Source organism: Haplochromis burtoni, unplaced genomic scaffold (assembly GCF_018398535.1).
Source record: "Haplochromis burtoni strain Fernald_Lab_line unplaced genomic scaffold, NCSU_Asbu1 Contig_16, whole genome shotgun sequence".
Classification (NCBI taxonomy): Eukaryota; Metazoa; Chordata; class Actinopteri; order Cichliformes; family Cichlidae; genus Haplochromis; species Haplochromis burtoni.
In genome coordinates, this window is record NW_024582377.1 from 2735639 (window position 1) to 2749331 (window position 13693).

At 40.4% G+C, this 13693-nt stretch overlaps 1 protein-coding gene across 4 annotated transcripts in view; it reads right to left on the bottom strand.

Moving 5' to 3' along the window:
* LOC102305635 (regulator of G-protein signaling 6) overlaps positions 1–13693 on the bottom strand; it is a 47049-nt gene that overhangs the window by 14146 nt on the left and 19210 nt on the right. For all 4 annotated transcript variants that reach the window (XR_001336099.2, XM_005916880.2, XM_005916877.2 and 1 more), the window contains exon 3: positions 3007–3106. Coding sequence is in view for 3 of the 4 variants with exons in the window: in XM_005916880.2 (XP_005916942.1) it covers positions 3007–3106 (100 nt within the window). In the remaining variant the exon portion in view is untranslated. The remainder of the gene's footprint in view (positions 1–3006; positions 3107–13693) is intronic.

Here is a 13693-nt window from a genome sequence, read left to right on the forward strand (position 1 = left end):
ATCCAAAAATCTCCCAACTCCCCAATATGGTGTCCCATCTGGTATCTGACAAAGTGACTCACACACCAACCTTGTGGTGGTGGACATTGTTGTCTGAGTTGGGCTGGATAGTTATGTTTGATCATAGAATAAATCACTTGTGATAAGTTTGTACTGATTAGCAATGGGGATCACACACATACACACACACATTCTCGTTTTAAGGCAAGGCAAGGCAAATTTATTTGTATAGCACAATTCAACAACAAGGTGATTCAAAGTGCTTTACAGAGACATTAGAAACAAAAACAAATAAAAAGCATGATTTAAAATTGATTAAAACAAGCAAACAAACTAACTAACTAAACACACACATTTCACACCTGTTCGCGCGATCTGAACCCTTATCGTAAGGGGAGCTACCAGTCCTTCTGTGGACGAGCTACTTTCTATTTTAAATTCCCTGAATTTAAAATACTCTCTAGACCCAGTCTAGACCCAGCTGGGGAGCTACCCAGAGCTCTAAACCCACTTAACAAACAAACAAACAAACAAACAAAACAGTATATAAAATCAAAACAGATAAAATCAGAACAGTAGATAAAATCAGTAGTTAAATGTAAGTTTTGAAATTTAAGCTTAAAAGTGTGGATTTGGTGCTTTATTCAAATGCAGCTGAGAACAGGTGAGTCTTCAACCTGGATTTAAATAAACTGAGTGTTTCAGCTGATCTGAGGCTTTCTGGGAGTTTGTTCCAGATATAAGGAGCATAAAAGCTGAATGCAGCTTCTCCGTGTCTGGTTCTGACTCTGGGAACTGATAAAAGACCGGATCCAGATGACCTGAGGGATCTGGAAGGTTCATACTGGGTCAGGAGGTCACTGATGTATTTTGGTCCTAAACCATTCAGAGCTTTATAGGCCAGCATCAGAACTTTAAAGTCTATCCTCTGACGGACAGGCAGCCAGTGTAAAGACCTCAGAGCTGGACTGATGTGGTCCACTTTTTTGGTCTTAGTGAGGACTCGAGCAGCAGAGTTCTGAATGAGCTGTAGTTGTCTGACTGATTTTTTAGGTAGACCTGTAAAGATGCTGTTACAGTAATCAAGCCTACTAAAGATGAATGCATGGACTAGTTTTTCCAGGTCCTGTTGAGACATCAGATCTTTTATCCTTGAAATATTCTTGAGGTGATAGTAAGCTGACTTTGTTATTGTCTTAATGTGTTTTTCTAAGTTTAGGTCTGCATCCATCACTACACCCAAATTTCTCGCCTGGTTTGTGGTTTTTAGATGTATAGATTGAAGTTCTCTGGTGACCTGTAATCGTTTTTCTTTGGCGCCAAAGACTATTACCTCAGTTTTGTTTTTGTTTAGCTGGAGAAAATTGTGGCACAACCAGTCATTATTTCCTCAATGCATTTACCAAGAGCCTGTACAGGGCCTCGGTCTCCTGGTGACATTGTGATATATATTTGTGTGTCATCTGCATAGCTGTGATAGTTTATTTTGTTGTTCTTTATAATCTGTGCCAGTGGGAGCATGTAGATGTTAAACAGAAGGGGTCCCAAGATGGAACCTTGGGGAACTCCACATGTGATACTTGTCTGCTCAGATGTGAAGTTACCTATTGATACAAAGTATTTCCTGTTTTCTAAGTATGTTTTGAACCAGTTTAGTACAGTTCCTGAAAGACCTGCCCAGTTCTCCAGTCGTTTGAGTAATATGTTGTGGTCAACTGTATCAAATGCTGCACTGAGATCCAGTAAAACTAAGACTGACATTTTTCCACTGTCTGTATTCAGACATATGTCATTGAACACTTTGGTCAGAGCGGTTTCAGTGCTGTGTTCTGTCTAAAACCTGACTGGAAGGCATCGTAGCAGTTATTCTGTTTTAAGAAGTAACTGAGCTGTTGAGAAACTGCTTTTTCAATGATCTTACTTAAAAATGGGAGATTTGAGATCGGCCTGTAGTTGTTCATTTGTGTCTTGTCAAGATTGTCCTTTTTCAGTATAGGTTTGATTACAGCAGTTTTTAGTGATTCTGGAAACACACCTGATAATAAAGAAAAGTTGACGATCTGTAACAGGTCTGACTCTAAAGTCTTTGAGACCTTTTTGAAAAAACTTGTTGGCAGGACATCTAAACAGCAGGAGGAGGAGTTCAGTTGACCTAAGATGTCCTCCAGGTCTTTGCTGTTAATAGGTTGAAACTGTTTCATGGTGTTTAAACAGTTTTTTGGTGGACACAGTACATATCCTGGATCTGCTGTTGATGTACCAATGCTTGTCTAATTTTTGGATTTTTCTGTGAAGAATTTGGCAAAGTCATTGCAGGCCATGGTTGAAGTTCAGCTGCCACTGACACAGGAGGGTTTGTTAGCCTGTCAACTGTAGAAAATAAGACCCGAGCATTATGGCTGTTTTTAGTGATGATGTCAGAGAAGTAGGACCTCCTTGCACTCCTCAGTTGTAAATTATAATTGTGAAGTTTCTCTTTAAAGATGTCATAATGAACCTGGAGGTTTGTTTTTCTCCATCTGCGCTCAGCTTTTAAAATCTTAGTGAGGACATCTAATTGACATAATGCTTTCCCTAGCCGCTTACCCTAACTCTAACCATCAAAAATGAGTGCCTAACCCTGACCCTTATCCTAAACCTAACCATAACCTAATTATAACCCTGACACTAAAACCAAATTTTGAGTCTCAAAAATGCCTTTAAACTCATGAGGACAGGCACCTTTGTCCTCATAAGTGACTGTTGGTCCCCACAAAGATGTCTAAACAGGCGCGTGCACACACACACACACACAGTATAGCAGAGCCAGCACTAACCTGTAAGCATCAAGGGTTTAGCTTTTCCCTATAATCAATCACCAAAAAAATGCAGTGTAGCAAAACCATAATATTTTTCCACTTGCTCCATTAGTTGGGTGTCTATGTGGATACACACACACACACACACACAAACACACACACACACACACACACACACACACACACACCTTTGCACACAAATACTAACCTGATACCACACTTGGGATCTTGGAGAGGAAGCTTTTGACAGTCCGTATGGCTACACCTCCTGCTTTCTCATCTTGGATTCGTGTAACAATGTCTTCAATCTGTGGGGAGGCCAGATGGAGGATTTCAATGAAATTGATTTTCTACAACAGCCAGCAAAAAATAGAGTAACACAGTTTGAAAGAAAATATGTTGGCTGCTTTTTGTTCTATTCCCTTCTTTTGTTCTACCAACATGATCTCACACTGCTTCAATAATGTAGGTCTTGGGAGGACAGTCTGTGACCAATAGTGTTCCACTGTGTGTTTTTGTATCAAGGTATGCTTTTACTGCATTGGCAGTGTGTTTGGGCTCATTGTCATACTGCAAAATGAAGCCATTGCCAATTGGACACCAGATGGTACTGCATGGTGGAGTAGCATGCAAGTCTGATGGTATTTTTCTGCATTCATAATTCTATCAATTTTGACGAGATCTACAACATCACGGGCTGAATGCAGTCCCAAACCATGACAGAGCTTCCTGTCTGTTTTACAGATGGCTGTAGATACTCCGTGTCGTACTCTGCACATAGCGACAACAATTTGAACCAAGCATTTAAATTTGCCGCTGATATTCAGTCCAGGCGTTGTCATACCTCAGCCAAATTAGTGAAATTTTGAGTCTGGCTTCTTGGAAGCAAAGAGTAAAGAAAGGAGGCGTGCCTCCAGCACTACTATAATTATAGTACTAAAAGGGACAGTAATCAAAACCAGTCTAAAAGTGGCAGCATGAATAAGTTAAAGCTTCACTTTGCAACTTGAGGGCAACATAACAAGTAGTAGTAGTAAACACATTATTATTGTTATTATCATTATTATTATTTGACAACCAGCCAAACACAAATGCCATCTAATACCTGTTGGAAGGACTGATGCTGGAAAATGACCCGAGGTCAGTCTAATCCAAGTCCACGATCATGAATCATCACATGTGTAGATGTGTAGTTCTTACATTGACATAAACTGGCACCCTGTGACATGTTCCACTCTATAAAGCTCAGTCTTGCAAAACAGGGCAAACCTGGACCAGAGGTTTGGTAGAATTCAAGTATTTATTGAAACATATGCAGGCACGATATTTGAATGGCAATATAAGCACACTGTGATAAAACTTACATCAGCAACAGCAGCATTATTCAGAGGTTTTGACCAGTTGAAAAAGGATGTCACAGCTATTCCTGGAGGTAGAGATAAACATCACACCTCCGACGCAGCTATACCCCCAAACACATCACATAACAGCCGCCTATAATTAGGAACGCTCGACTGCTCGACACAGCACATCATGCTGCTGCTCCACAGGGAGAACATATACAGAATCAAGCAAACATCCATTCTCAAACACACACTTAAAGAAACTGAAATTTACACTAAACTGTTCTTTTTTTTTATTAAAAAAAAAAAAAGGTCAATTATAGTCACAGAGTCCATAATTTATAGGAACAGTCGGGTCATGTATTGAGCAGTGAATGCTGTGGTGCCTGGTGGAGTCTCACTAGAGTCCAAAAGAAGCTGATTTTGCACACTTAACTGGTTCATGAGCAACCAGCCAAATGTAGGTTGTTTAGATGGCTATTAAATTCTTTATGGCTCTCTTAGCTTCTGTCTAGTAAGTAAACACACTGAAATGCTCACAGACGTAATCATGCACACAGCTACTGTAAGAAAAAAGCTGATGAGGTGAATTCTGAGTGTCCAACTCGTAGGCATGATAACATTTTAGCAAAATTATTATGTTTTTCCTCTCATCCACAGCAAGCTACAGTGAGCCCCCCTCCTCATTCCACCCGGTCGCAACTGACTTCAAGTCATAGTGACAGGCACAAAGCATCATGCTGTGCTCTCAGTCATGGCATACTTATGATCCCCCTTTGTCTCTTCTCGCCACTGTTCATCCATCATTTAACATAGAGTAGTCTGAGGGGATGAGCTCCATATAACACTACATTTTTAGCCATGCCATCTGATTGTCAGAAATCACCAGTTTGTTTATTTATGAAATAATGACAACAACAACAACAACTGTGGGATTGCGTTTACAGTTTTTTACAGACGCTAGGACACATGTCTCAATACTTAGGTCACTTTTGCAAAACTCTTCACACAATCCTCCTAACTGACCGTCAGCTTGGCAAAGCAGTTCATTCCACATTCAAAATGCACGACAACTACCAAAACACTTCATTCAGGTCTCAAATAAACTCATTCTTCCAGAACACTAGCAAAGGTTGACAGCCGACAAACACACTTTGTCACCCACAAAACAATGACCTAAAAAACACTAACAACATGTAGCATTACAGTGTTTTCTTGTGTAAAACAAGGACACATCTCTGTTTATAATTTCAATATATGTTACTGGAATGAATCAGACATCATGCAGAATTCGTTAATATTTGTTTATGTATTTTTATTTTTTTGCACTAAGTAATCCCAAAATACAAGAATCTGTATACACACCATCCACTGATACACATACAATAGTAATGCTAATCTACTCGGTCTCCTCCATTTGGCCACAGGTTCTCATCCACATCACATCTCATGTCATCGAGGGCAACACACCTAGGAAAGAATCTCCTGGCTGCCAGAATTGAAGGAGTTGAAAGATTGAAGCAGTAACACCTGTGCAGATGTTCATCTACAATGAGAATCAGCTGTGGCTGGTTAAACTGCATGTTTAGATTTAAAATATGTTTCATAAAATATTGCTGTTGCATTTTGCTGTCTTTTTAAGTTTTGCATTGTGTTATTGTTTTGGCCATAAGTTTAACAGTTTTGAAAACAGTATGTAAGCACATGCAAAATGTCCTGTACGTACAAAGGTTTTTGGCAGTTGTTGTGTCTGAGTGAGAAGATAATTCATGAAATTTGAGAGATGCAGTCATTGAATGCATTTTGTGCCAAAACAATGATAACTGGTCCTCAGTTTAGCCCACATAGACTTCTGTTGTGCTCACTGTGTGAGGAGCTTTGCAAACGTGACCTAAGTATTGAGAAATGTGTCCTAGCGTCTGTAACAAACTGTAATGTTTATGGCTACTGGAAGAGGAATCTTGCTGAATTTGGTCTCTGGAGTTTCTGCATAACAACTATTGTTTTTATATTTATGGTTTTTAGTCAACTATTGGAGCAATCATTAGATTAACTGCTAAAGATAATCAACAGTAAGTTTGGTGGTCTCTTACCTTTTCAGTTTGCATGGCAAAGTTTCTTTTTTGAGTGCAGTTTATAAGATTAGGCTATATTTTGTCTCTTGTGCTAGCAAATGTCAACATGCTATAAATAATTTAATCATAAAAATGCACCTAACTGTAGGGAAACACTAGTGTTGTGTCTACACATGACAGACAACTTTGCAAAGAGTTGGTTTGAATTGTATGTCAAACATGCCAACAAAATGCCAAAGATAACACAATTTGACAGGCCTAATGAGTGTTTTTGCAGCACTAAAGTGATTTCCAAAGAGCTATTAGCCAATAACTTGGCATATCTCAATATGGCGTGCAGTGAAACTAGACATGTAGAGGACAAAGGAAAATGTGGTAGCCCTAAAAAACAATCTATAGCAGATGAACACTATCTGAAAGTCATGCCCTTTAAAAATAAGAAAAAGAAATCCAGCAAATACCTAAAAAAGGACCTGAGAGATACATCTGACCCATAAGTTAATCCATCTACTGTTCACTGAAGCGTTATCGGAAACGGTCTCAGTGGAAGAGTGCCTGTCAAGAAGGCTTTCTTAAGGAAGAGAAACGGGGAGAAAAGGCTTTTACGCCAAATTACACAAGAATTAGACTGAAATTTGAAAAGTTTGGTTCAAATTGTCATTATTATGTACGGAGGAGGTCAGGGAGAGAGGTGAAACAGTCCAGATGCAAACAGCACTGATGCAGTGTATGATCAACATCGACAAGAGAACAGAACAAAAGGCAGCAAACATCCAAAGAAGAGTTTTGAATGTCCTTCAAGAAGCCTGGAGAACTGTTCCCGAAGACAAATTTCAAGAAACTACAAGAAAGCTTTTTAAGAGAGTTCAGGATGTGAGAAAAATAAAGGTGGTCACACCAAATATTGACTCTGAAGCTCTTTAGAACGATACAAACTTTGTGTTTATCTTATATGCTGTATTTCCTTTTCTATTTGCAAATGTATCAAAACATTATTGAGCCTTTTGCAGTTTTCTAGCAAAATACAAAGAAATGAGGGGTGCCACGAGACTTTTGCACAATTTATATTTGCAAAGCGATTAAATCTTTAATGGGATAACCAGATAGTAGATTTTATCTTCTCAGCTGTCCATCATCATCTGAATAAAGGTGGCTGTGTACTTTGTATTTCACCTGTTTGTGAGATCAAAACCATTTCTTGACATTTTCTTAATTTAGCAGAATATCTTTACTAAAATTACCACCAAAACTTCAGAAACGTGCCCCAGAGTGTAAAGAGAAAGAAAACAAGCAGAGAGTTTTCCCACGGTACTTCCTGCCTACTCAACCACTTTAAACAAGGTAATCATCCTCCCTGGCAAAGCTTTAAATGGATGGTTCATAAACATACGCCATAAATCTACAATATAAGATGCAGATGTATATGAATTAATATCATACATAATGCAGAGCACAGAGATGATTGAAAGCATGACGACTGTGTGGCAAGACAATTACCAATCTCTCACCATAAGTATAAGAGAGTGTCTCGGCATAAATTATTGAGCATCCACAATGGAGACTGACTGCTTCATCTCTGTTCATAAATCTCTCACAAAGGAGCAGGGAGAGATTAGAGGAGCTGCATCTGCTCTACGTTTAAACCTGCTTTTACCTGCACGTGAGCCCAAACAGCACAATCAGGGCGCAGGGATTAGAAATGGGAAACATCACAATGTTGAAGAGAAACTTTCTGCTCAAAGGAGCAGGAAAGAAAAACTTTGAAATCAACTCTGAAGGACTCCTCAAATCCACTGAGGCACAACAACACGTTAATTCCTTTTCTTTTCCTGTGATTACAGGCATTGGTTTGAGTATTTCTCCATAGACAGAACTCATTACCTCCCAGTAGCAGACAAGAAGCTCTTGGCACAGCTACAGAAAGTGCACATTGTATCTCCTTGATGCACAGGCTAATGGCGTTGCAGCGTGGTGTGGAGGGTTGTTTAGCACCTAACATTGCTGCTCGCGAGCGATAACAGCACTTTGTCCCTTGCCACTGAGCTCTATAAATGATTATCAAGAGAACACTATCTTGTGTATCCTGCCACCATATTGTATGTTTGCATTCGCAGCACGTGTGTGCGTGCACCTTTGTGCCAGTGTATGAACGTGTGCGTTTGTGCATGCTGTCACCTGTCCACCTTATCTTAAGGCAGGACCAGTAATTTGTCTGGCACCGGTAGCAGGTTAAGGATGAAGGGAGAAAGTGCGATGGAGCTTGAGGTGAAATATGGCAAAGCCAACACAACAAGAACATCAGAAAAACATTAAAAATTAAAAAATCCCATTTACTCCACGTTATTTAAAGAACATGCTTAATGAAGTGACATAAAAGCAAATGGGAGCATCAGCGGCATAAATAACCATCATGTGAATGCAATATGTTGCTGGGCTTTAAGTGTGGAAACATTCATTTCCCCTACTAATTGAAAATCTGGGCCCATTTGTTTTTCTTTTTCCAAAAATGGCCAGAGATGAAGCTATTTAAAACTGGCCCAGCCTTGAGAAATAAGAGCGCCGCTGTTAAAAGACGGATCCGGCAGTAATAGTGCCATTAAAGATTCAGCAGTCATCAGGAGACTCGGGCACATACTGTGTCATTGTTGGAAGAGATTTGGGGGCAGTGAGGAAAATGACCGATGTCTAGGTGGTGGGCAAAGAAGAAAAATGTCTGGCCTGGAGATGATTCTGACATCAGTGTTAGGGTGTGTGACAATGAAACAGTGATGAGGCTTTGAAAAGTTTTCAGGTTTTCAAGTTTTTCCCTGAAGCAGCCCTGCTTTTGTCTTCTTTTCAGTATCCACGCATTCATTTGTGTTTGGAGATGGCATTACATTCTCACTACAGAAGATTATGAAAAAAGATATTGTAAGTGAAAGCAGCTGGATTTCACTGCCAACTTCATGCTCCTATAATGTGACTAAATAAAAATCCACTCCTTATTTCTTTACTTATTTTACTATAATCTGTAGGCAATCTGCTGACTTTACCAGGACCTGAACAGTCTGAAAAAATATGAATATGTCTCAGAAATAGTACAAAATATCTGACCTTAGCACAAACACATTATAAACCGATAAACCTTATTGTTTTTCGTCCTTTCTTCACCCACCGATCTAAAGTCAAGACCACATCTGTCTCTTCACAAACCTCCAGAAAACAAAGCTTTTTCATGACTAGCCAGGATTAGCACATCAAAAGGCTAAAGATGGCCACCATCGTGTCATCATTATGTTTTTCTTTTATCCTAACAGAGCTTCCCTCAAAGCTGCTAATTTGCCATTGCCCCACAGCATACTGGTTGTTTTTTTACTTCCAAATCATTTGTCGTGTCCGTTCGGTTACTACGTTCACACTTTCTTTCGACATATTGTTCTGGATTGCGCTCTGCTGCTGTGTGCCTGTGCACTGCTTTAAACTTGAACTCTGTTCCTTCTCAGCAGATGGCTGCACTGACCCCTTTTCTGAATCATAGAACAGTGACCTTCATGCTGCTTTCATTCCAACTGTGTTGTTATAATCTCTGTATTTTGCAGTACCTACATTTCCAGACACTTGCAGGCTAGCAGGACACCACTGGCATATTAATGTGGCCTGCATCCTTCCATTTCATTATACATATATAATCTCTGTTACCACTAACTTTTAGTATTTTGGACTTATAAGATTTAAAGTAAGATAATTGTTTTAATACAAAATGATTTTCTAATATTTAACTTTTATTTCCTATATACTGGAGCTGAATTAGCTGCAGTATCAAATAACAACAATAAGTTCTGTTAGTTGCCAGTTACGACTAGTAGTTGTTAGCTTTATTAGTTCAACTGCTAATAAATGCTAACGATAACCAACCATTTAAGCCTGTGCTGAAGATTAAACTGAGCATCAGAATGAGGGCAACAGTTTATTTAAATAGATATGGCGTGATGTTGGCTGTTCTGAGATTTTCAGAAACTGACAATTTTGCTGTGCAACCATCTCAAGGGTTTGCAGATAATGGTGTGAAAAAGAGAAATTATTTGGTGAGGGCCTTGTTACCAGAGGTTAGAGGAGAATGACCAGACTGCTTCGAGCTGAAGGATGGAAACAGTAAATCAAATATTCACTTACTATGAACAAAGAAGAGCATCTCTGAATGCACAGGACACTGAATCTTGAAGCAAATGAGCTACAGCGTTAGAAGACCACACCAGGTACTCCTGGTGTGTGCCACAATTTCCATGGGTTAACCAAAATGTGACAATGTAGATTGGAAAAGCGCTGCCTGGTCTAATGAGTCTCAATTTCTGCTCTGACATTCAGCTGGTATGGTGACTCATCCTGCCTTTTATCATTGATTCAGACTGGAGACGGTGTAATGGTACAGGGGATATTTTTTGGCACACTTAGGGCTCTTTCCTAATGAGAGTGTACCCATCTTCCGATGGCTGCTTCCAGCGGGACACTTTACCATGTCAGAAACCTCAAACTATCTCAAACTGGTTTCTTGAACATGACAATAAGTTCCCTGTACTCAAGTAGCCTCCATAGCTACCAGATCTAAATCCAGTGGAGCACTTTTGGGATGTAGTGGAACAGGAAGTTAGCATTACGGATGCGCAGCCAACAAATCTGCAATAACTCTCTGATATTATCAACCTAATATGGACCAAAATCTCTGAAGAGGTTTCCAGCACCTTGTTGAATCTATTCCAAAACAATGAGGGCATCTATGGGTCCAGCTCAGTACTAGCAAGATGTACCTAATATTGGCTGGTTGAGTAGAGTTGAGTTGCTCTCATATGAATAAAGAACACAATTTAAACATATATACTGCAAAACAATTGCAACATTCTTCATAAAAATCAGTGTTCTCATCCACAACTTGGTGGATGTTGCTAAATAACTTAGACTGTCATACAATGCTCCTCAGAGTGCCACTTTGACCTCTGCTCCAAACTGGGTGCATAATTAAGCGAGTTCCAGCTGGTGTGCGGTGCCCTGGGGAACGAGGTGAGAATAAAGCCTGCTGGAGAAAGAAGACGCCCCTTCTCTTTCCCATGGAAAAGCCCTGCCAGGAAATTGTGATGGCTGGAAACTTGGATGGTTTTAGAGATGTGTTAATGAATCACATTTGAGTGAACTCCCTCACACACTGGCACATAGCCGTGCGCAGTCATGTGGACAGGAAAGACACCAAATCACCTGCTACGTCTGGTATTGCAATTCACTGAGGCGTCGGCGGCCCGAAACAGACATATTCAGCGATCCATTTCTTCTCTAAATTGCCATCTCCATGGGAATGCCCTGCAGAAAAAGCCATTTCTTTTCTGCAATAAACAACTGTTTTCCCATCAGGTCCTGCAGCTGAAAAAAATAGCTTTTTACACCCTAGTGAAGCCATTTTCACTTTTGCCAGCGCCTTTCATACGTAATTCCTGTAATCATTAGCGATAATGGATCATAAATGCACTAAAGTTAATTGCTAAACACGGAGAAAATGAACCCTATTCACTCAAATCTGCACTCTTAGTAACATTATTTCATGAAAGCCTGCTGAACGTTATGTGTGCACGTCTGTGGATCAGTGAAACGATCTGCGAACCTGTCACTAATCAATTAGTTTTTAGTGATTTTTAAAAAATATATATATTTACATTCTCTCCATGTAAACACACCCTGCCCCTTCAGGGGAATTTTTGCTCCAGCTGGGTGGATTCATTTGCAAATGAAAACGTAACAAACATTAAAAGTTTCTTGAGCTCCTGTCAAGGAGAACTACTTAGGTATAGGGCTGTATGGAAAGTCCAATTAGCCAGTACTGGGTTGCCCATACTGCCGGATGCTCTTCAGGGAAACTGATGAGATCCAGAAGTGTGCAACTGTGATGCCTAGCTTCACTTTAAACCAGTCAGACCCATGTGCTGGAACAGAAAGTGTTGATGAGGATGTTAGCTGCTTGTTTGGGCCGGTCGAGGATCCCTTATGGAAACTGGCGTACGTTTCTATGGCAACACTGGTGTCAAGAGGAGCAGAGCAATTAAAAGTTTGCCAAGTTAAGCTCAAATGCTGGGCAGCATGCCAGCCTGACTAAATTACAATTACAGATCCACTTCTTTGCACAAGAGGGATAATCTTGTTTTCAAATCATTCTTTTACATTTTTGGGTTTTCTTTCTTTTTTTAATAGGAATTAATAAGCTACTTTTTTGTTCTCCAACGTCAAATGAGATGCTTACAAATCAAAGCTTTGGGGCTGTGAGCAAACTGCAAATGCAAAGACGGCTTGGCTAAGACAGCCTATAGTCAGGCGAGCGTAAGCCTGCCCACAAACCATAGTGACTCATCAGGTCACCTTTCTGTTGATGAGACTCAAGGAGGACAGAAAAAGATCATCTCCCCTCTTGTAAATGTCTGTTGTTAGATACTCCATGGGTTGCTAAGGGCTCGAGTGCAGTGGGGGGGGGGAGGAGTCTGCTGCTGCTCTGAACAGATTGTCCACTCTAAGAACAAAGTGCACTGCACAGATACAGGGGCTACTTTTAAAACAAAAGCTGCCTCAAATGAAGGACAACAACAGCCTCGAATTGGACTAGCTGCTTTCACAGGCTTGCTCATACTCTGCTGTGTATGAGATCAGACATGTCAGAAATGAGCAACAGCCACAGGACCAGTGGGGCAAAGGTAATTTTCCCCACTGGGAGTGAACTGTGTATTACCTGCAGTTCATTCCTTTGCGAGACTTACCTCAGAGATCACTTGCTCATGGCAATTTAAATGCAGGGGTGCAACTTTGAATGCAAACACCTCTAACGGCACCTGCATTTTAAACGAGGGACTCGGTGTATGTCAATGTGGGAGCAGTAGAGGAGAATATCTCTGGTCTCTAGTCTCTAATTGAGACAGAAAAGCAATACAGGGCTGTGGCATGTGAGAAATGAAAATGAGAGGCGGAGAGGGCGGTGGTATGATGCAAACAAATGCAGAGAAAGCTAACAGCCTGCACCACACAGAAAGCATCTGCGACTGTCTCCCTGACTGCTAGTTTCAAAAATCTGTGAAGAGAGGGTTTTCTGTCATTTAGCGGCTTTTGATTTTTTCGTGCACTCGCTGCCGTAACTTCTCAGTCACCGGAGTCTAAGGCTTGCCTCCATGTCACAGAGTGTTCACTGTAAAAGTGGAGATGAAAAGGGTATGAAATGTTGCGCTATTCTAAGGGTGCGCAGCGATTAAAGCACCTGGGAGTGGAGGGGCTCAGGTCTGGTGTGTGTGTGAGACAGAGGTGGTGCTGAATTCGAGCTCTCTTTGAATCGCTCTCATCTTCTTGATCAATATAGCCTCAGTTCATCTTCAGATCTGGGGCACTGCAACTGTGTAATAATGTCCGCATGTACAGCGGGGAAAATAAGTATTTGACACATCAGCATTTTCATCAGTAAGGGGATTTCTAAGTGGAC